The following is a 19,213-nucleotide window of genomic DNA, read 5'->3' as shown; positions in this document are numbered from 1 at the left end:
TGGTGGTCCAGTGACACCATTCCCAGTTATCTCCAGGCCATGCCGAGGAACATTGATACAGTTTAATTCGATTAACAAAGTTTTATTGAAAACAATCCCAGTGAACAAAGACATTTTACAGCCAGACAAGCACCGTTGACTGTACTATAAATACAGTACCGCAACAGGTAGCATGTCAGGTAATTTAGGGCTAAAATGTATTGCTTGGTAAAAAAAATAAGTGATCGAATGTGACAGGAACCGTTGTCTACAGATAGTGTTAACAATATGCACAGTGCAATTCATTAATTTGTGACCCCCTTAGATCCAGCATCGCCAATGGAAATTGATATTGCAGCGTAGTGGTAGATGACAAATGAGGTGGAAACCAGGCTAGTTTAGCTTTCGCTTGTACTGCTCCGTGTAGACACTCCCTCACTCGAACCCAAAACAAACAGTTGGGGGTACTGTACCTGAGGGTCATTTACTTTCCTATGGTCTTAGTAGAAGACAAGCACAGAGCTTGAATGTGTGGCCTGTTTCAGCGCTATCGCAATGGCTTCATAGATGTGCTGTTTTCCACTCCACCTGATATACACATACCTACACGATATACAGTGTTACAGTGGCATCATGATGTGAATAACATTCCAATAATATATGAAATGCATCCAACGCCAGAATTAAATGTGTATAGGACTATAATAAGAAAAGCCTCTCTAACCAGTTAAAGTATTCCCATCATCTAACACAACAAACAAGATAATGGATAAACAAACAAGGCTCCTCTAAACAAGGCACAACCATTAGTGAATGTTTTCAATGATAACAAACGAGACAAGGTAGTAGGCAAATTACAAAACATTAGTAAGTGTCCTTTTAAAAATCTAACTACATAAAGATTGGTTCATTTTTTAGTGGTTCAAATCTCAGAAGCAACAGACATTAGTGCGGCGATACTAGACAGCCTTGCATGTAGACAAGACATCCAACTATGGATTTAGAAACAACTGGATCCCACTTCATGAGGGGGCACTAATATGTTTCTTTTCTCGGTCATGAAGCCTGAATGTAACTCATGATACTACATTTTCTCCAGCAGTGCAGTGTTAGGTTGGGTGACACAGTAGAACTAGTAGTGCAGACTGACACTGTCCTTCATGGCTGGAGACGCCTCAGTGTGAGCCTGCATCAGTCTCCCTTCCTCAGAGTCCTTGTGTTAGGACAGGGATGTCTATCTCAATGCCAGACAAGCGTGATCGTGTGGAGTAGCGCGGGCCTGAATAGCTGGGGGCGTAGCCCACCTGAGACGGGGCGTACCCCACCTGAGACGGGGCGTAACTCTGGGACGGGGCGTAGCTGTAGGCCTGGTTCACCCCCACCTCGGACCCGTAGCCATCAGGGGCTGACACCTGGGACATGTAGACCTGGGGCGGCTGGGCAGGGGGAGCCACGCTCTGGGGGTAGCCCTGGGGGGGCGCATATGCCTGGACGTCCATCACGGTGGGGGCGTACCTCTGTGGAGGGAACGTCTGCGGGAACGACTGAGGCGGGGCGTAAACAGGGGAGGGGTATCCGTTAGCTGTAAGGGGCTGGGTGGAGATGGAGTTGGGCAGGGTGGGTAGAGGCAGCCAGAAGGGAGAGGGCAGCTTTTTACACATGCAGTACCACATGAACATCAACAGGGCAGCGAAAAAGAGGCCGCCTGAACAACCAATGGCAATGTAGACCGCGAAGCCGTCTGAGAAGATGTGGTCGTACTTGATGTTCATCTCCTTGGTCCGAAACAGGAACCACACGGAGGGCGCCATGGAAATGCCCCCCCCCAGGAACAGGAACATGCCGGCCACCAGGTGGCAGCCAGGGCTGTTGACCAGGAAGCGGATGCTCTTGATGTCCCCTTCAGGCTTGTCAGAGCAGCAGCAGGTCTTACACATGCCTGCCATGCACAGCAACAGGGCCAGGCAGCCAAACATCAGGGCTGTTGGCAGGCAGAACTGGAGTAGTCTCAGGTCCAGCTGATCCACTTTAGAGTACCACTGTGAAGGGAAGGAAGCACTGCATTAGAAATGATTCAGGCAAAACGGTTTCCTGTGTAGAGCACTACTCCAGAGCCCTGAGTGGGCCCACGTGGCTCCGGCTAAAGGCCCCACAAGGGCGGGTTTATGGGATAGACCATGTCCTCAGACTGTGCCATACCTCAGAGTCATAGTAGTAGCAGCCGGAGTAGCCATCTTGTTTCACACACTTAGCCCACAGGCCGTCGTAAACGCTGACGTTCTTGGCGTTCTTATTGAAGGTGACGAGTTGTGTCACTCGCCACTGTGGGATTAGAGCCGCCACCGTGATGCCTCCCACCGAGAGGAAGGCAATGATGAAGGAGAAAGCATTTGTGGCGTGAATGTCCCGGCACGACATAGTTGCTGCAGGAAGGAAGTGATGTCAAGAGGACTTCCTGTTATTTGGAGAATGGGAGAACAAGTTCTATGTTTTAACCTCTTTTTTATTTATTTTTTTATTTATATCTTTACTGTATAAAGATATAAATAACTCAGTTCATACATTTTATCAAAGCATTACTTATTAATTGATTTTATTCTTGAAATGTTGTACAAAATGTGCTATATAAATAAAGTTTGATTTGAGTTAGCCTACTGAAAATGACTTGCCTGGCACTGAAGATTATACCACACCAAGTCCTTAAGTCACCAGCTCTTGCCCATTCTAACATTCAATCTAACAGTAAATGAATGCCTCAATGCCTGCTTTATATAAGCCACAGCCATGTGACTCACTGCTTGTACTAGCAATCACATTTTCATGAGGAAGATGGTGTAACCCGGCTACTGAGTGTATATATTTTTACCTACTGTCCATAGCACAGATTATATTAGGCCTACAGGCTAGCATGGGAAGTATGTCTCATTGTATATTTACTACAAATTTACTGTCTAGCTACAATCACCTTTAAAATACACAATTACTTGCCTATCCGGGCCTTTTCATTTTACATGACTGCAGTCATTTCAGTAATATTTTGATACTATGCAAATTACAAATAACAGGCTACATTCTAAGGCTACTAAGATTGAATAAAGCCAATAAGCCATTAAAAAGCGTTCAGATTGTAGCTTAGCAGCAAAATATGGGATAGCCTAACAATCTGCTTTTGCTTAATTGCTGGCTGCCAGACAGAAGGCCTGGTAAGTTGACAACCCCCATGTTTTTCATTCAGCCCAAAATATTGATTTAGGCTCTAGGTCTACATTATAAGCTGTAGGATAAGTGATTGATGAGAAAACTAATAAATATAAGATGCACTGCTGACCTCCACTTATTTGCCCAGCCAGAGATTAACAACCAAGTCTGGGCTTCAGATGGAAATGTATTTAACTGCAATTCCATTGATTTATCATCCGACTAAGTGTTAGGTTGAGTAGACCAGGCTACTATGCAAGTGAAGAACAAAATATTCTACTGTACATAATGAGGATGGGCATTTTCTTATGACAAAACAAGCCTCTTATTGTTGTAAATTGTTACCTGCAACGTTAGGATTTTAAGACCCGTGCCCTAATCAACATCCCATTGGGACGGGGGGTTTAAAACGATCATTTCAATATATCAGCGGGGAGACACATGTCTAACTAAAGGTTGGCGTAAATAACAGTAACAAATAGGGCTGCAACGGTACACGTATTCATAACCGTACCGTACGGTCCTCGGTGCTATTCACGGTTCGCACAAGAACCTAAATAAATTGAAATACAAAATAAATAAATAGCTACAGTATGTTGAATGTCTCTCTTCATTAAATCAAGATTGATATGAATATATTCTGTATATAGTTTTTCTGATAAAATAAGTCATTGCGCATGTCGCCATTAATGAAGGCATTTGCTGCAACTTTTCCAACTTTGTGAGCCTAACGCAGAACACAGCTAGATCTACAATGTCGAGGGGTGGTGATGAAAGTCCTCCAGCTTCATTTATATCTAGTCTTTTGGCTTCCCAATGGACTACACAAAGGATGGACGGAGAATTGTTGATAAAACATTAACTGTATGTCGCCACTGTTCGACAAAAGTTACGTAGGCCGCTGCTGACACTTTTGCCAATTAAACTAAAAACTGATCTTTAATAACAATATGATTTTTCCCCTCCTCTGTACCGAAAACCTAGTTCTCTGATTAATCAAAAAAAATGTTTTTACTTGGAATAAAGTCATGAGACAATAGTGCTTTTAAAAACACAATTTCATAACCAGACTTCCCTTTGTATGAACATGATAATTTGAAGAATTAGAACACAAACGTTTCTGTGAAAAATGCATGGTTTTGTAAAAGTGTTCAGTTGTCACATCAGAATTCATAATAACAAACTACCTATATAATAATGGGTGCTCGCTTCAGATGAACAAGTTATCTTCAAGACATCAAACACAACACAAAATGCCAAATGAACATGCTTCTATCCAATTAGTGGTGAAGACATGATCGTTGAAATGGCAATTTTGGTTAAGGCCGAGGTGTCTCGCGTCAATTTGGGTCTCTGTATCATGTGCATATGTTTGAGCCTTGAAAGTGCCTCTAGTTGACAAGTGGGTAGTAGCTTGGAAACATATTTTCCAGTTAACAGGAGTTTGGGGAATGTTAGACCGATAGCCAATAGGCATAGGAATTAATCTCAATGAATAAAGTATAACCTCAAAAAAAGTGATAATTTTTTATTTTGACCCATAAGAACTCCAAAATTCTTAAGGGCCAAATATATAAAACTTAAGATTCACTGTACAAATCAATACTGATGGGACAGTATGACTCAGTCCTATTCAGCTTGAAGACAATCCAATCCATTTACACTCATGTACTCTTGAACAATAACATTGTCAAAGTTCATTTCAGGGGGAGGTGACCCAGCTATGGGCAACCCCCACATATGTCCCTATTGACTAATCCAGCTGACCTAGAATCTCCATGTCTCAAAAAAAACAATGCTCTGATTTAATAAGAACTCAGATACTTACAAACCAAGACTATTAACATCTCGGATAGTACTATTGGTACTTCACCACAAGGGCTGTCAAGAAAAAAAATATATACCCAATACAACAGAAATTGGTGTAAATTTGAAACTGTTTAAAATGTGTGTTACAGTAAAATGCATAACCAAAGATCTTTGTTATATTGTAAATGTTGTGGTAGAACCAGTTTTTACCTCAAGTGTACTGTCGCTTAATATACAGTACAGGAATTTGTTGAAAATCTCATCGTTCTCCTAGCTAGTTTTTCTCCCTGTATTTGTTCGGGCGTTGATATGTAATTTAGCTGTTGAAACAATATTGCGGTAAGCTAACAAGGTAGTTAGCTTGTTATTACTCAGCAGAGTAACTACTGCTGTCTAGCTACTTTAGCTAATACCTTAGCAGCATACTTGGCTAGCTAACTAGCCCAAGCCAAACAACCCACCACCAACCAACCTGTTGTTGCGCCCTGCGTAGTCGAAAAGATGCAATGCTAACTAGTTTAGTTACAGTTAAGGCTGGAGTTCACAAATCCTGAAAAAATTTAAATAGAGTTGAACCTTCATACCTTATATTGTTGTAATGTTACACGGAAATCGTAGGCATTCCGGTTTGTTTGTGTTTGAGCTGTTTATTCCCTGCCCATTCTCTGCGAGAGCGCGCACTCATTTCCGTTGAGCGTACCAGAAATCGTGACGTCACACGCGCGTTCATATTCAGTGTTAAATGCCTGTGTTTTCTGAAATACTATAATGAGATATTTTCAATTTTTTTTCTATAAGATAGGCCTTTTATTTTAATACTTTTGTTTTGTCTTATTTTGCTTGTATGAGATGTGAAAATGACATCTTTGATGTAGTGATGTTTTTTTTGTACTGCTGGCTTTATATTATCGATTTAATAAAAAAATAAAAACATGCCAGTGCTGTGTATATGGTATATGACGACAGAACAATGAATAACATTTCAGTGTATTAATGATTTTTTTTAAAGAAAGAGACAAAGCAATGAAAATGTATCCAATCACTAAGGTAACGCACTCTGGATAATAGCATGGGCAAAAATGACTTTAATGTAATTATAAACCACTACCTCTCTTTCCAATGTGTTTCAGGGCGATATCCAGATCCACATGATCTATAAATCAGCTGGACAAGAGGCTCTAGTCAACTACCTGCCTAATGGTAAGCAACCAGATTTAACATTCATTAGGAATTAATTTAAATGAACATAAATTATAAGAACTCTATTAGTTCTTGCCACACTCAGATTGGTTTACCTTGTGTTCTAGCTGTGCCTGTATTCAGTTGCAGAGCCAAATGTAGACATGTCTGACTAAACATACTGAACAGCATAGCTTGGTTATTGTTAGATGTTGAGAATATTATAATGATTGTAAAAACTCCACTGTTTCTCCCTTGCTATTCTCTAGTCAACCTCCCAGAGCCTCCTTTCCCAAGTCCTCCATTTCCTGGCTCAAAGGTTGCCCACAAGAGGAGAAAGAGACAGGTGAGTGTCCCAATGTTCACAATAACCAGGGAGTTTTAATTTACGGTTACTGTGTGAGAAATGCAAAGGTTGGAGTCCAGTTGAGTGTTGTTGCCTTCCTAATCCCTTACATTTGTGTGTGTGTCAGAGACAATGAAATAGTCCCCTGCGTGTTTACAGTTCTTCAGATTTTTTTGTCTATGCATGCTGTATGTTTATTCCGTAAGTTAGAAATGAAGGTGATTTCCTGGTTCTCCTCCCACATGCTCCCTTGCTTCCTCTTCTCATAAAATATTCACATTTTGAGTGGAGGTTATTCTCTGTGCCGCCTTATCCTCTACTGCCTGCAGACAGACAGACTTGTGTGTATGCATCTGTCTCTCTCTCTCTCTCTCTCTCTCTCTCTCTCTCTCCATCCCTCTTTCTCTCTTTATTATCTTTCTCTCTCTCTGTCTTTCATCCCTAAGAGCAATGCTGACGTGGTTTACTGGAAAATTATCTGATGTTGTTGAAACCTCCAATCATTCCAGCATAATTTTCTCTCTTTCTATAATTTTTTCTATGTCATTCTGAAGCAGTAATCACACAAATATAATGTTTTTACCGTATAAGAATAGGAGATTGCTATTGTGTGTTACCGTAGATTTATTGAAGTTTACAGGCTACCGTCTGTTTTTCTCATAGGCCGTGCGGTTCGGGACCAGTGTGGATGAGGAGACCAAATACATTGAACTCATGGTGATCAACGACCATCTTATGGTGAGACCAGCCACTCTGTGGATCCTTTATCATTGTAGCCAAAATCAGTCCTCTCTCCTCTGTCCTCTTCCTGGTTGAGGAGATTTCAGTTTGTTAAGATGCTAACTGAACACTGTCCTCCCAGACAGCCGCCTTCCTTCAGGGATACAGGTGTATCGTGCCATGGGAGATTTTAGAAATCTGCCACACGCCTGTTAAATCAAGCCTGTATAAATAACTACCTTGGTTTTGATCACTTTAAGTATGTTTGGGGACCACAGGAGGAGGAGCCTCTGGACATGAAGTACTGGGTATCTGAATAAACAAATCAAGAAACATTGGCATATATTTGGGGATCCACACCTGTATGTCGTTTGCTTGATGACATACGATTGGAGACTTACAGTCTCATTTGAAACTACTTGTATTTTCCCTTTGCTTCTCCCTGATTACATTTGAACCTTTATTAAAAGGACGTGAGAGCGGACAAAGCAGAGAGGACATAGGAGTTAAACACATCTAGCCTTCTCTCGCCTGCTCTTCCCCTCACTCCCTCTCTCTCTCTCCGCCTCTGTCACTCTAGTATAAGAAGCATCGTCTGTCTGTTGGTCAGACCAATAACTATGCCAAGTCTGTGGTCAACATGGCTGATATGGTAAGTACCTGAACAGAATACTTCTGAGATTGAATGTTAGTAGCTGGCAAGGAACATCTTGCTGCCACATACTGTAGCTAGAGGGACAGTAGAATCGTATACGTCTCCCAACTGATCAAGGCCTCAGTCTTCTGTGTCGTCTCCAGTGATAACTAGCCTTCCCAGCCATGTCTGTCTGCTGTGCCGCTGAAATCCGATAGGCCCATTGCCCCGGAACAGGGTCACATTTGAAAGACGATAGCCTGGTGGAAAACGATCATGTCTGTTTTTGTGCCCTTGGGATTCGGTGATCCTATGAATGTATGGGGATGTGTGTGTGTGCATGTGTGTAGAATAGACTGTTCTTTAGGTCAGAATATTCAGTAGAATCTAAAAGAATGATGCGTCTAAACCCCAGAAGTTATGATTAAACGACATCATTTGAATGAACGGTAAAGCAGCCCTTTTCAGTGGGCGTCACAATGCAGAGAGATGGTGTATGGCCCGCTGAACAGATATTCCACTAGGTTCTTTCAGAAATGCTCAGTGCAGTCCCCCCAGATCTCATGGAAACAAAATAGACACCCTTATTTCCATTTCTTTGCATTAATAGACAGTTCTTTGCTTACAACAACAGACAAACAGAAAAGCTTGAAAAAAGTTGCCCTCTCTCTTAACAGCAAGCCCCTTCCCCCTTACTCTTTTGATTTCTCCATCTCTGTGACTGTTCCCCACTGTTTCCTTGATGAGACTGTTTAGCCTCTTTGTGTTCTCTCAGGCCGGAGAGCAGTGTTGTTATTGGCTGCTGCCAAATCAGAATCACAAACATACTCAATAAGCACCCTTAGACATGAATTGGTGAGAATTAATGTTGTCTTTACATTTTAGTGAGTTAACAAAGCCATTATTTTCTTGTTGCTGTATCTCTATAACCGCTTTGTGTTTGCTGATATAAAAATAGTGTTATAAAATACATTTGATTGATTAATGTCAGTAATATTCACCCTAATGTACACCATTAATTGACAAGGCCTCAGTTAGCCACACTGTATAGATGGATGGTACCATTATGGAGTGAATGATCTGAAGTAAGTAACTCCCAAGAGACAGAAACCCATCTTTCCTGCCTGGATTTATTGTCCTCCTACCTTCACAGATCTTCAAGGAGCAACTCAACACCCGCATCGTTCTGGTCGCCATGGAGACATGGGCAGCTGACAACAGGTTCAACATCAACGATGACCCAATGGTGACTTTGAGGGAGTTCATGAAGTACCGACGAGACTTTATCAAGGAGAAGTGTGACTCGGTGCATCTCTTCTCGTAAGGCTGTCTGTCTCTGTGTGGGGTGGGGGAGAGGGGCTTGGATGAGTGATATGGATTTTTTGTTTTGATCACTTTCTCTCTTTTAACCAGAGGAAACCGGTTTCATAGCAGCTGGGGAGGAGCTTCCTATATGGGAGGAGTCTGTTCTCTAACTAAAGGAGGAGGAGTCAATGAGGTACCCTCACTTCAGTGTGAAAATATCCCTTTAATTTTCTACAGACAAATTCTTAATACATTATTCCTGTCTCATCTCATCCTCTGTCCAACCGCTTGGCCCCTGTAAGTATGGGAAGACAGATGAGATGGCTATAACCCTGGCCCAATCTCTGGGACAGAACATTGGCATCTTTTCTGACAAGAAGAGGATCCTCAACGGTATGGTCATGTTCATATCAAAACACACACGCACACACACGCACACACACGTGCACACACACACACACACACCGGCAATGCAGTTCCATGTATTCTTTGTGCTCCACAGGCGAGTGCAAGTGTGAGGACCGTTGGTCTGGCTGCATCATGGATGACGTTGGGTGAGTTTCCACTAAAGTATATCGCTGTCCCACATTGCTACGGTAACAGACCACATCGCTCGCTGCCACGCCGGCATTCCAAACGTGTGTCACTTTCTGTGCGTCTTAGTATAGCTGTGATGTCATAGTGTCTTACTCAGCCATTAGTCTCCTAGAGACGAGGGTCATCACTATATGAGCACGATAGAAAAGATGAAACTACTGCACTTCAAACCACCAAACCTCACTCTTAATCCGTGACCTTCAAACTAATAACCGTCACCCTTAACCCTTGCCTGGCTTTCAAAAATCATTTCTCTGGGCAAAACATTTCTTTTGTTGTGGTAGTGAGACAACTCTGATGCCAGTTCCAATAATATGTCAGTTTATCTTAGCTTAGCCAGATCGTGACTAATGTTGTGGTAATCCATACAGAAATAAAAGGTAGTCTACATACCAACCAATTAATCCTTATTAAAATAGGCAGAAATAAATGAGCAACCTTTGCACAATCAAATGCTGCAGGTTACTTGTTGACAAGAAGTCGTACCCAGGGTTAAATAGAATGGAATCTGGGAGTGGTTTCCTGGAAAGGGCACCCTAATTCCCTATCCCCCAGACCAGTAAGCATCCATTATCTTTATTAGCCAGGTGGACTACTAAAACAATAAAAACTGTTAAATTAGTTTTCTGCTCTCTGCATACATGAATGGACAGACAAGGCATGTCAGCAAAAGATCACAGGTCAACAAAAGTTAACTCCCAAATATTAACAGAGGGCTGTACACCCAGTTACACAAAGTTGCATGAATAGAGAACTAACAGAGAGCTCTGACAGAGCTGTAACATAGAGCTTTAACAGATCTTTAACAGAGAGCTGTAACAGAGAGCTGTAACAGAAAGCTTTAACAGAGAGCTTTAACAGAGCTTCAAAAGAGATTTAACAGAGAGCTCTAACAGAGCTGTAACAGAGCTGTAACAGACTGCTTGCTTCTCCATACAAAGATTTGTTTTGTCTATCTGAGTTTGACATCTAGACTAACAGAGACCTTGCTTCTCCATATAAAGATTTGTTTTGTCTATCTGAGTTTGACATCTAGACTAGCATCTGAGTTAGTAAAGAAACAATACCTTGTCTTATCAGAGTTGACTGTGGATTAATAAAGGCTTGAAGACTGTTGTAGTTCATGTTGTTTTCCACTAGGTGACGGTAGAGTTTTGTTTACTCCAGACAACCATCCCTTTGCCCTCATTGTTAGGCTAGGCATTTAAAAAAGTTTAAGTATCTGTAAGTGAAATAACGAATGTCCGGTACTGCCAAACAGAGTTCCACCTATTACATCCTACATTCTGAATTACAGGGTTTTTGACATACATTGAATATACCATTGCAAATTGCTATATACAGGCACACTATGTTGTGTTGCGCTTAAGAAAGCCATTTGCCATGGTATACTGATCATATACCACACCCCTTGGGGCTTTTTGCCTAATCATATGTCCCACTTCTATTTGTATTCAGATGGACGTTCTTCTACTTTACATACTTTTTTGCCAAATGTTTACTGTTCAGTGTCTGTTTCAGTGTCTGTTTCACAAGTGTGTATATAGTTGCTGCTTTGCTGCTTGTGTGTGTGTGTGTGTTTGTTAAAATGGATCTTAACTGTGTGAGTTCTGTGTGTATGCGTTTTGTGTTAAGTCTGTTTACCCCTCTTCTTTAATACCTCTTGCTTTTCCCACAATCCCAAATGGGACAGCAGGTGAGCAGATGTTTGGCTGGAACGCTGCTCATGCGGTTTGAACCAATCGGCTGCCTGGAAGGGTTGTCTGTCATCCCAACCTTTCCCATTCCATCCAATAGAATTACAGCCTCTGTGGCTCAACGTCCCACATTAGCTGCTTCTACAGATGATGATATAAAGAAATACATCTCTCTCTTTGATGCTCAGCTGTATTTTTTTATATTCATTATGTATATATTTTTCATGTATATTTTAAATTTTGGGCTGATGTCACTCGCTAAGCACTTTTAGAGCAACCGATTGAACTACAATTATTATAATCATAGGAGGATCCCTTTTCCCTCCTTTAAGCTTTGACAATGAGCCCTACCCATCATGTATTTTCCATCTAACCGATTGATACAGTCTGCAATGTCATTCCCATCCAAAGCCAATATAAGTCCTCCCCTTTTATACAGCACCCGACCCCTCTAAGGCTTTCTGATATCGTTACCATAGTTACCTGATCTCAGCAGCCCCCTTCGTGGGTCAGCATGCAGAGTGCCAAAGGTCGGAGGTAACTAGTTTCTCTGCCCAGCACACGGCCCTCACCCGGACTCCCTCTTTAAGTAGAGGTCAAATGGTATTTCAGACACTCGTATTCAATGAGCAAGCCTCTGTCACGCCCATTGATGGCATTTCTTTTCTCAGTGCCTGCATGTCTGTTCCTGTTCACTAATACTGACAATCTACTGTGTGGTTCTCTCCAAAGGGTCGGGTTTTATCTGGGCAGCCCTCACAAGTGTGTTCTATTTGAGTTTTGTCTTTAGATTATGTGTAAGATCCAAACATGCCAAGCCGTTCTGCTTTTCCATCACACCGCTCGAATAACAAGGAAGCTTCGGCTAGTACAGGCGCTGAAAAACAATGGATTCCCCGGCCAGCAGCCGCCATCAAGCTCACAGGTGCTCGACCGACCACAAGGAGTCGCTACAGTGCGGAACCATTGTGCGCCGCCCCCTGCTGGACCCCCCAGGGCATTGTCAGGATGGCAGAACAAGGATTCATAAAAGACAGGCCCTTCATTTAGCTGTTATTTGCTTAAGTCAATTGCTGCCATATGATGACACAGAAACGACAACAATAACACAGTGTAAAACGCACTATTTCCTCTATGTAATATTGTATGGAAATGCCATACCCTATCGTCTGTCTCTTACTTTGACTGTGGCCATCGACAGATGTCAAGGTTTGTGGGTTTTTTAGTGTGTTAATGGTAGGCCTTAAAGGATTTGGTTGAATTAAGTCATTAACAGTGCTCCCCGGTCTTGCTGAAAACGTTTTGTGGGGACATTTCCTCCATGCTCAAACGGTATACTGCACAGATGGTAAGGACGTTCCACGGGTCTGCTCTCTGTAAGGACATAGCCAAACTAAGGCAGCTGTGGCAGAGCTCTGCCTGTATTCTGGTTGCTGCTGGGCAATGGTCATTTCCAGTGTAACCGTGACTCTGTGGTTGTGTTGAACAGCTTCTATCTGCCTAAGAAGTTCTCTGACTGCAACGTGGAGGAGTACCAGAACTTCCTTAACAGCGGTGGTGGAGCCTGTCTCTTCAACAAACCCCTCAAGGTACGCCCGCACGGACATCCAGTACGCACAGCTATGAACAGAATGCCCTGAAGGTATTAAGGGAAACCATAACAGACCCCACCACTTCTCCATCTCGCTCCTCTCGTTCTCTCTCCGCTCTCCGTCTGTGTCTGAATCCAGCTGTTGGAGCCCCCTGAGTGTGGGAATGGTTTTGTCGAGCCGGGGGAGGAGTGTGACTGTGGCAGCCCAGCGGTGAGTAGCTCAGACGGCCGTCTCTCCTGGACCGGTCGGCGGGTCACACTGGGTTTGTTGGGTTTCACGCTGGCTTGTGTTCCCCCCCATTAGGAGTGTGAGAGGGAGGGAGAGAAGTGCTGTCAGAAGTGTACACTCACACAAGGCTCAAAGTGTGGCAACGGACTCTGCTGCAACAACTGTCAGGTAGAGCGCATGACACACACACACACACACACACAAATATCCACACACTAAGAGCCCGCCTGACATGGCTCTGACTTGTGCCGTTGTGTAGATGGAGTTCATGGGCGTGGTGTGTAGGGAGGCTGTGAATGACTGTGATATCCCAGAGAACTGCACCGGTAATTCCAGCCAGTGTCCTCCAAACATGCACAAGATGGACGGCTACTCGTGTGAAAAGGAACAAGTGAGAACTCTTCAGAATCCTCAGGCTAGACTCATGGATGTGTGAACGTGAGTTTGTGACCGGTTCTGTTCCTCTGTTTCCAGGGACGGTGCTTCAATGGGAGATGCAAGACCAAAGACAGACAGTGCAAGTACCTGTGGGGAGAAAGTGAGTGAGAACCGAACACACTGTATTTAATGACCGCCGAACACTTTGTTTTTCGTGTTCATCTCCAAGAACCGTTATTGCTGTAGGTTGTGACGTCTTCCTTGTACAGCGTGATGTTGATTGTTTGACTTTGCAGAGGCAACTGCTGCTGACAAATTCTGTTATGAGAAGCTGAACATTGAGGGGACCGAGAAGGGGAACTGTGGGAGGGACAAAGACACATGGATCCAATGCAACAAACAGTAAGGAAACGTCCTGTAACAGAAATGTCGTTACTTAAGCAGTGACATGCCAATGCACTGTACTCGTATCCAAGCAACGTTTTGGGTGTGAATCATGAAGGTTCATCACTACTTCCTGGGTTTTTCAGAGACGTGCATTGTGGGTACCTGCTGTGCTCCAACATCTCTCCAGCCCCCCGCCTGGGAGAACTGCAGGGAGGGCTGACATCCTTCTCTGTTGCGCAACATAGTGCTTCTCTGGACTGCAGGTATGCACACACCACCCACACACACACACACACACCAACATAGAAACACTTATGCACACACACTGGTCCCCTCCAAGAGGGACAATCAGAAGTCAAACTCTTCTTCATTTTGAGTACAATGGATTTCGGTGATAATATATAATATATTATCTTTACGTGACTCACAAACAGATTGTTAAAGTGAAATGTGAGATTTTTCAGAGGAACACAATTCCTACTTATTTGAACCATTCATTTCCAGAATAATTTCACTGTACATATAAAAAATCTTATTTGTTCTGGGGCAGATCATTTATGTGTCTGGCAACAGTCAGAATTTACATCATTTCAATACCACTCCTTTTTAAACACACACAAACATATTCATATACAACCCTGTTTCCAAAAAGTTGTAACGCTGCGTAAAATGCTAAATCAGAACCCAATGATGTGTAAAAAATGTATCCCTATATTTAATTGAAAATAGTACAAAGACAACACATCAAATGTTGCAACTGAGAAATTTAGTTTTTGGAAGAATTCATGCCCGTTTTTAATTTGATGCCAGCAACACATTTCAGAAAGGTTTGGGGCAGAAAAACTGGCTTTTGAACTGTGCACTGATACGAAGCCGGATGGTCCCTCTCCTCTTTAGTCCAGAGGATGCAGTGTCCATGATTCCCAAAAATAATACAAAAATGTGATTTGTCAGACCACTGGACAGTTTTCCACTTTGCCTCAGTCCATCTTAAATTAGCTTGGGCTCAGAGAAGCGGCGGTTTTCAGAAGTGTGCACTGATTTCCACTACAGAATCAGGTCTGTCTTTAATACAGTGCTGCCTCAGGGCACGACCATCCCATATTAGTTGTGAGATGTTTCACCAGGTCTTTGGATTTTCTCTAGAACTTAAATTCTGTCATTTATGTATTGCACAGTATCTGTCTCTGTGTGTCTATTTCTGAATTGATCATCTGTACGTTTCATTCTGTGTGCCCTGTCTGTCAGTGGGGGTCATGTGATGATAGACGGGGACAGTGATCTGGGCTATGTTGAGGACGGGACCGCCTGTGGAACGGAGAGGGTCTGCTTCAACCACAAGTGTCTTCCCATCCAGGACTTCAACTTCAGCACCTGCCCTGGGACCACAGAGAAGTCCATCTGCTCTGGTCACGGGGTACACAAACACACAAGCACATACACACACACACACACACACATACAAACACGTACCCATAAACACACACGTACCCATAAACACACACACATACAAACACATACACGTACCCATAAACACACACGTACCCATAAACACACACACATACACAAATGCATGTATTTAAGCATTCTCTCTCTCTCTCTCCAACTCCTAATGATATTTGTGTGTGTGTGTGTGTGTGTGTAGATATGCAGCAATGAGCTGAAGTGTGTGTGTCACCTGGGCTGGGCTGGGGATGATTGTAACTCCACATCTCCTCTCAGCTACCTGGTGGTTGGACCTACAGCCTCTGCTTCAGGTACAAACAATTTCTCCCATCTGTTGTCTCTTTCTTTCTTTCTTTAGTTTTCTTACTCTCACATACATTCCCCCTCTCCTTTTCTAAAATAGGCTCAGTGACAGGTTTTGGTTGGACATACATATCCAAGCACTTACGTTTATCATAAATCATTTGGTTTATTCATTCTTTAGTTCTTTTCCTCGTAACCATTCTGTTTAGACTTTATAGTCGGTTTGTCTTTGTGTTTATTTAGGCGGCTGCGTTAGTATCTGTTCACAAAACCACCATGCACATCTTTATTTTTGTTTGTCGTTTATTTTCACCCTCATTCTTTGTCGACAGGCTCATGTCATTGACGGAGTGACGTTGAGGTCAGATCTGAGTTCCTCTTTGTTGTTTGTCATGTCTGTGATGTCATTTCCTCTTGCTCCTCGCTCACCCTGTACTTAATATCAGCTCTCTCACGTCCTAGTTTTTTAACCCTACTGTTGACATGTAGTTTTAAACTGAAGTATGAGTATTCTGACACTCACTAAATGTGCTGTTCATGTAAGTCACCCCCAGAAAAAAAGAAAAAGAAAATAAATGTTCAGTTAAAATCTGTGACCTCCCTGTCCAGACCGCTTCCCTCTGATTGTTCTGTGTTTTAGTGTGGTGTATCTCCTGTAGACTCCTTTTGATTCAGCTGTACTACCATTGGTTTATTGGGTGCCCGCCTTCCTTCCCCCTCTTCTGTCAGGTATCACCAGTACTAACGTCATCATTGGGGCCATCGCAGGCTCCACCCTCTTCCTGCTTCTCATCCTGGCCGTCACAGCCTGGGGATACAAGTAAGTCCTGCATGACCACATATCTAGGCCTGGAATAGCTGACTAGATTAAGGTTTGGGAAACGGTCCGGGATCGTGTCATTGGTCAGTGCATCTGACCTAAGTCTGTCTGTCTGCACTTTGCTACTAGGAACTACAGACAAAGGCGCTACGTTGAGTCAGAGGTGCACAGAAGATTCTGCCGGTTTGTTATCCCTTTTCCTTCCCTTAACCTTTTTTTAAATGAATGTCTTCCACATGTGTCAAGGGTCGGTCAGTATCTGTTGTGTTATGCCAGTTTTCAGGTGTCTAACGCTTGTTGCCATTTCACAGTCAAATGCCTCCAGGTGACTATGTTAAGAAGCCTGGTGATGCTGACTCATTCTACAGTGACATGCCCCCTGGAGTCAGTACCAACTCAGGCTGCAGCTCCAAGAAGAGGTCTGGCTGTCTGTCTCACCTGCAGATAAACACGCTGTCCTTCACCCACTCCATCACCTCCATCTCACAGAACATCTCTCTGTTCCCATTCAGGTGTGACATCATCACACTGCCATCGCAAACGCCATGCTTGTGTTTGTTTCTGGTGGGGTATTCTTATTCTGTGTGTGTGTGTGTGTGTGTGCGTGCATTGTGTGTAGAGGATATCTCTGTTTGCAATGTTGTTGTTGGTTGTGTAGTGCTGGCTGCAGTATGGCTCTCTCTGCACAGTCATCTTGTCATGTTTTTATGGAATTACTCCCTCTTGTCATGGTATCGATCTTTCTCATCATTCACATTTATCGTTGTGGTGCTGCCTGTTGTCATGGAATCCACCGTCTGGCTCTTCCTCCTACTACGACCTGGCTTTTAATTTTCAAGTTCAAATTCAAAGTTTCACTTAAACCTAAACACGAGTTGTAAGTCTGTGGCTCAGGTTGTGAGTTGTGACGATTATGATGTTAATGTGTTGGCCCGGCCTCTGCGTTTGTGTGTGTGTGTGTGTGTGTGTCTGTCTGTGTGTGAAGGTCTAATGGTCTGTCCCACTCGTGGAGTGAACGAATCCCTGACACCAAAAAGATCTCTGATATCTGTGAGAACGGTCGACCCAGGAGCAACTCATGGCAAGGTACCGGCTCGCCCCCCACTCAAAGACACAAGCACAGCCCAGTCATATTTCCCTGTGATAACTGTCCTCTGTCTGCAGGAAATCTGAGTGGCAACCGCAAGAAGTCGAAAGGGAAGAAGTTTCGTCCTCGCTCCAACTCTACAGAGTAAGTTGCCTGATATTTTCATAACAGGGATGGATTCCATCTGTCCCGTGACTAGATATAAATCAACCCCAATAGCAGCAAGTCAAGAGTAACTGTGTGGCGAAGGAGACCCAATATTTCTGTTTGTAAATCCAGCATTTTCTAAGTATATTAATGGCATTGTCTATTACCACTGTTACTGTGTTTGGAACCTTACAAATGCCATTGTTCTAGAACTTTGTAAACAGCGTTTCCCAGCCTTTAAGGACTAACATTCACATCATTTTCTAACAGCCATGTGTTGTTGGTAAAATTAAGTAAATGTTTGTAGTAAATGAAACAAATAAGGACATATTTCTATTATTATAATAAACAATGGGCACATTGAGAAAGTATTCCTTTTTAGAATAGAATTATTAACCACCCAAAACAAAAAAATAAACCTTAATTTGGAGACCTCTGTTACAGCATACCCAAGGTTGGGAACCCCAGTATGCATGTGGAACCAAATGACAGTCACTAAAGCCATGCTAAAATTGACCAAGGATGTAGGTTCTTCATGGAGGGGTTATTGTAAAGGGAAGGGTTAAGGTCAGGGCTAGTGGTTTAAAATGTTCCATTAATGGTACATTCATTTCGGTCCTTTCTGGCATGGCCTCACAAGGATTATCCTAACTGCAAATGCTACACAACATATTGTTGACCTCTCAGCCTGTTGTTGTTTGTTTGTTTATTTGTTCCCTGGTCTTGGCATCAGAGGCCATTGGCAATGCTCTGTTTAAAAGCATGGGAGTGAACAACGATAATTTAACCGCTTGGAACGATTTGTGACACCCAACCAAAATGCAAATGTTCTTATTAACACATACACACTCAGTCATGTAATCATGATGTTCATAGTGAGTTCCTCACAGTTCCATCTTGTCTTTCTCTCACTTGCATCTTGGTGGTGTGTTTTCAGAATGTCTTTGCTCTCTTAAAATATCTCCTTTTCCTTCTTCCTCCTTTCCTTATCTCCATCCTTCTTCATCTTCTTCTTCCTCTTCTGTTCTCTTCTTGATATGTCCACCCCCCTCCACCCCCACTTCACCTCTTCCTGCAGGTATTTAACCCCTCGCTTCCAAACAGAGTATTATGATGTAACTAAGTGGGTAGAAGATGTGAATAAAAACACTGAAGGACCCTACCTTAGGTATTACCTCAGTTCATCTCCTATTCCTATTTAACTCCCCATTGGTTTCGTTTCTGTTTGGCCAGGAGATGTAGGGAAATTTTCAACGATCGGTTCACAAATGGGGGTTGGTTCCCTTTCCAGGCAGCATATCGATGCGTAGTCCCGGAAAAGATGACAGAGCTTTTTGATTGACAGCTTTCATTTCTGTTGT

At 42.9% G+C, this 19,213-nt stretch overlaps 2 protein-coding genes across 6 annotated transcripts in view; one reads left to right on the top strand and one right to left on the bottom strand.

The window, feature by feature from the left end:
* adam22 (ADAM metallopeptidase domain 22) overlaps positions 1-19,213 on the top strand; it is a 69,923-nt gene that overhangs the window by 46,694 nt on the left and 4,016 nt on the right. Inside the window, exons 7-29 of one of the 4 annotated variants that reach the window (XM_020041230.3) lie at positions 6,117-6,186; positions 6,435-6,511; positions 7,175-7,249; positions 7,812-7,883; positions 9,019-9,185; positions 9,279-9,363; positions 9,473-9,563; positions 9,673-9,724; positions 12,954-13,053; positions 13,195-13,266; positions 13,360-13,452; positions 13,544-13,675; positions 13,759-13,822; positions 13,959-14,064; positions 14,193-14,312; positions 15,298-15,466; positions 15,695-15,806; positions 16,528-16,618; positions 16,748-16,801; positions 16,930-17,130; positions 17,604-17,704; positions 17,783-17,849; positions 18,931-19,020. In XM_020041230.3, coding sequence (XP_019896789.1) covers positions 6,117-6,186; positions 6,435-6,511; positions 7,175-7,249; positions 7,812-7,883; positions 9,019-9,185; positions 9,279-9,363; positions 9,473-9,563; positions 9,673-9,724; positions 12,954-13,053; positions 13,195-13,266; positions 13,360-13,452; positions 13,544-13,675; positions 13,759-13,822; positions 13,959-14,064; positions 14,193-14,312; positions 15,298-15,466; positions 15,695-15,806; positions 16,528-16,618; positions 16,748-16,801; positions 16,930-17,130; positions 17,604-17,704; positions 17,783-17,849; positions 18,931-19,020 — 2,261 coding nt within the window. The remainder of the gene's footprint in view (positions 1-6,116; positions 6,187-6,434; positions 6,512-7,174; positions 7,250-7,811; positions 7,884-9,018; positions 9,186-9,278; positions 9,364-9,472; positions 9,564-9,672; positions 9,725-12,953; positions 13,054-13,194; positions 13,267-13,359; positions 13,453-13,543; positions 13,676-13,758; positions 13,823-13,958; positions 14,065-14,192; positions 14,313-15,297; positions 15,467-15,694; positions 15,807-16,527; positions 16,619-16,747; positions 16,802-16,929; positions 17,131-17,603; positions 17,705-17,782; positions 17,850-18,930; positions 19,021-19,213) is intronic. The other 3 variants (XM_020041231.3, XM_010902497.5, XM_010902496.4) reach the window with 3 other exon arrangements.
* Positions 67-5,680, bottom strand: cldn12 (claudin 12). Of its 2 annotated transcripts, none has more exons than XM_010902494.3 (3): positions 5,571-5,680; positions 2,179-2,434; positions 67-2,018 (listed from the first exon to the last, which is right to left on the bottom strand). In XM_010902494.3, exons 2-3 carry the CDS (start codon positions 2,395-2,397, stop codon positions 1,185-1,187), a joined length of 1,053 nt encoding a protein of 350 aa, XP_010900796.1. In that variant the 5' UTR covers positions 2,398-2,434; positions 5,571-5,680; the 3' UTR covers positions 67-1,184. The 2 variants fall into 2 exon arrangements, with proteins under 2 accessions (XP_010900796.1, XP_010900797.1); XM_010902495.3 differs by having other exon boundaries at positions 2,179-2,402.

The sequence above is a fragment of the Esox lucius genome, chromosome 20, assembly GCF_011004845.1.
Source record: "Esox lucius isolate fEsoLuc1 chromosome 20, fEsoLuc1.pri, whole genome shotgun sequence".
Lineage (NCBI taxonomy): Eukaryota > Metazoa > Chordata > Actinopteri > Esociformes > Esocidae > Esox > Esox lucius.
The sequence above is the reverse complement of the archived record's forward strand: the minus strand, read 5'-3'. Positions and strand labels throughout refer to the sequence as shown.

What these genes read in the sequence shown, in the direction of transcription:
- cldn12 (XM_010902494.3), bottom strand. Translation starts at nt 2,397, where the DNA reads ATGTCGTGCCGGGACATTCACGCCACAAATGCTTTCTCCTTCATCATT. An exon ending in GCTACTACTATGACTCTGAG is followed by an intron (nt 2,019 to 2,178) that starts GTATGGCACAGT and finishes TTCCCTTCACAG; the next exon opens with TGGTACTCTAAAGTGGATCA.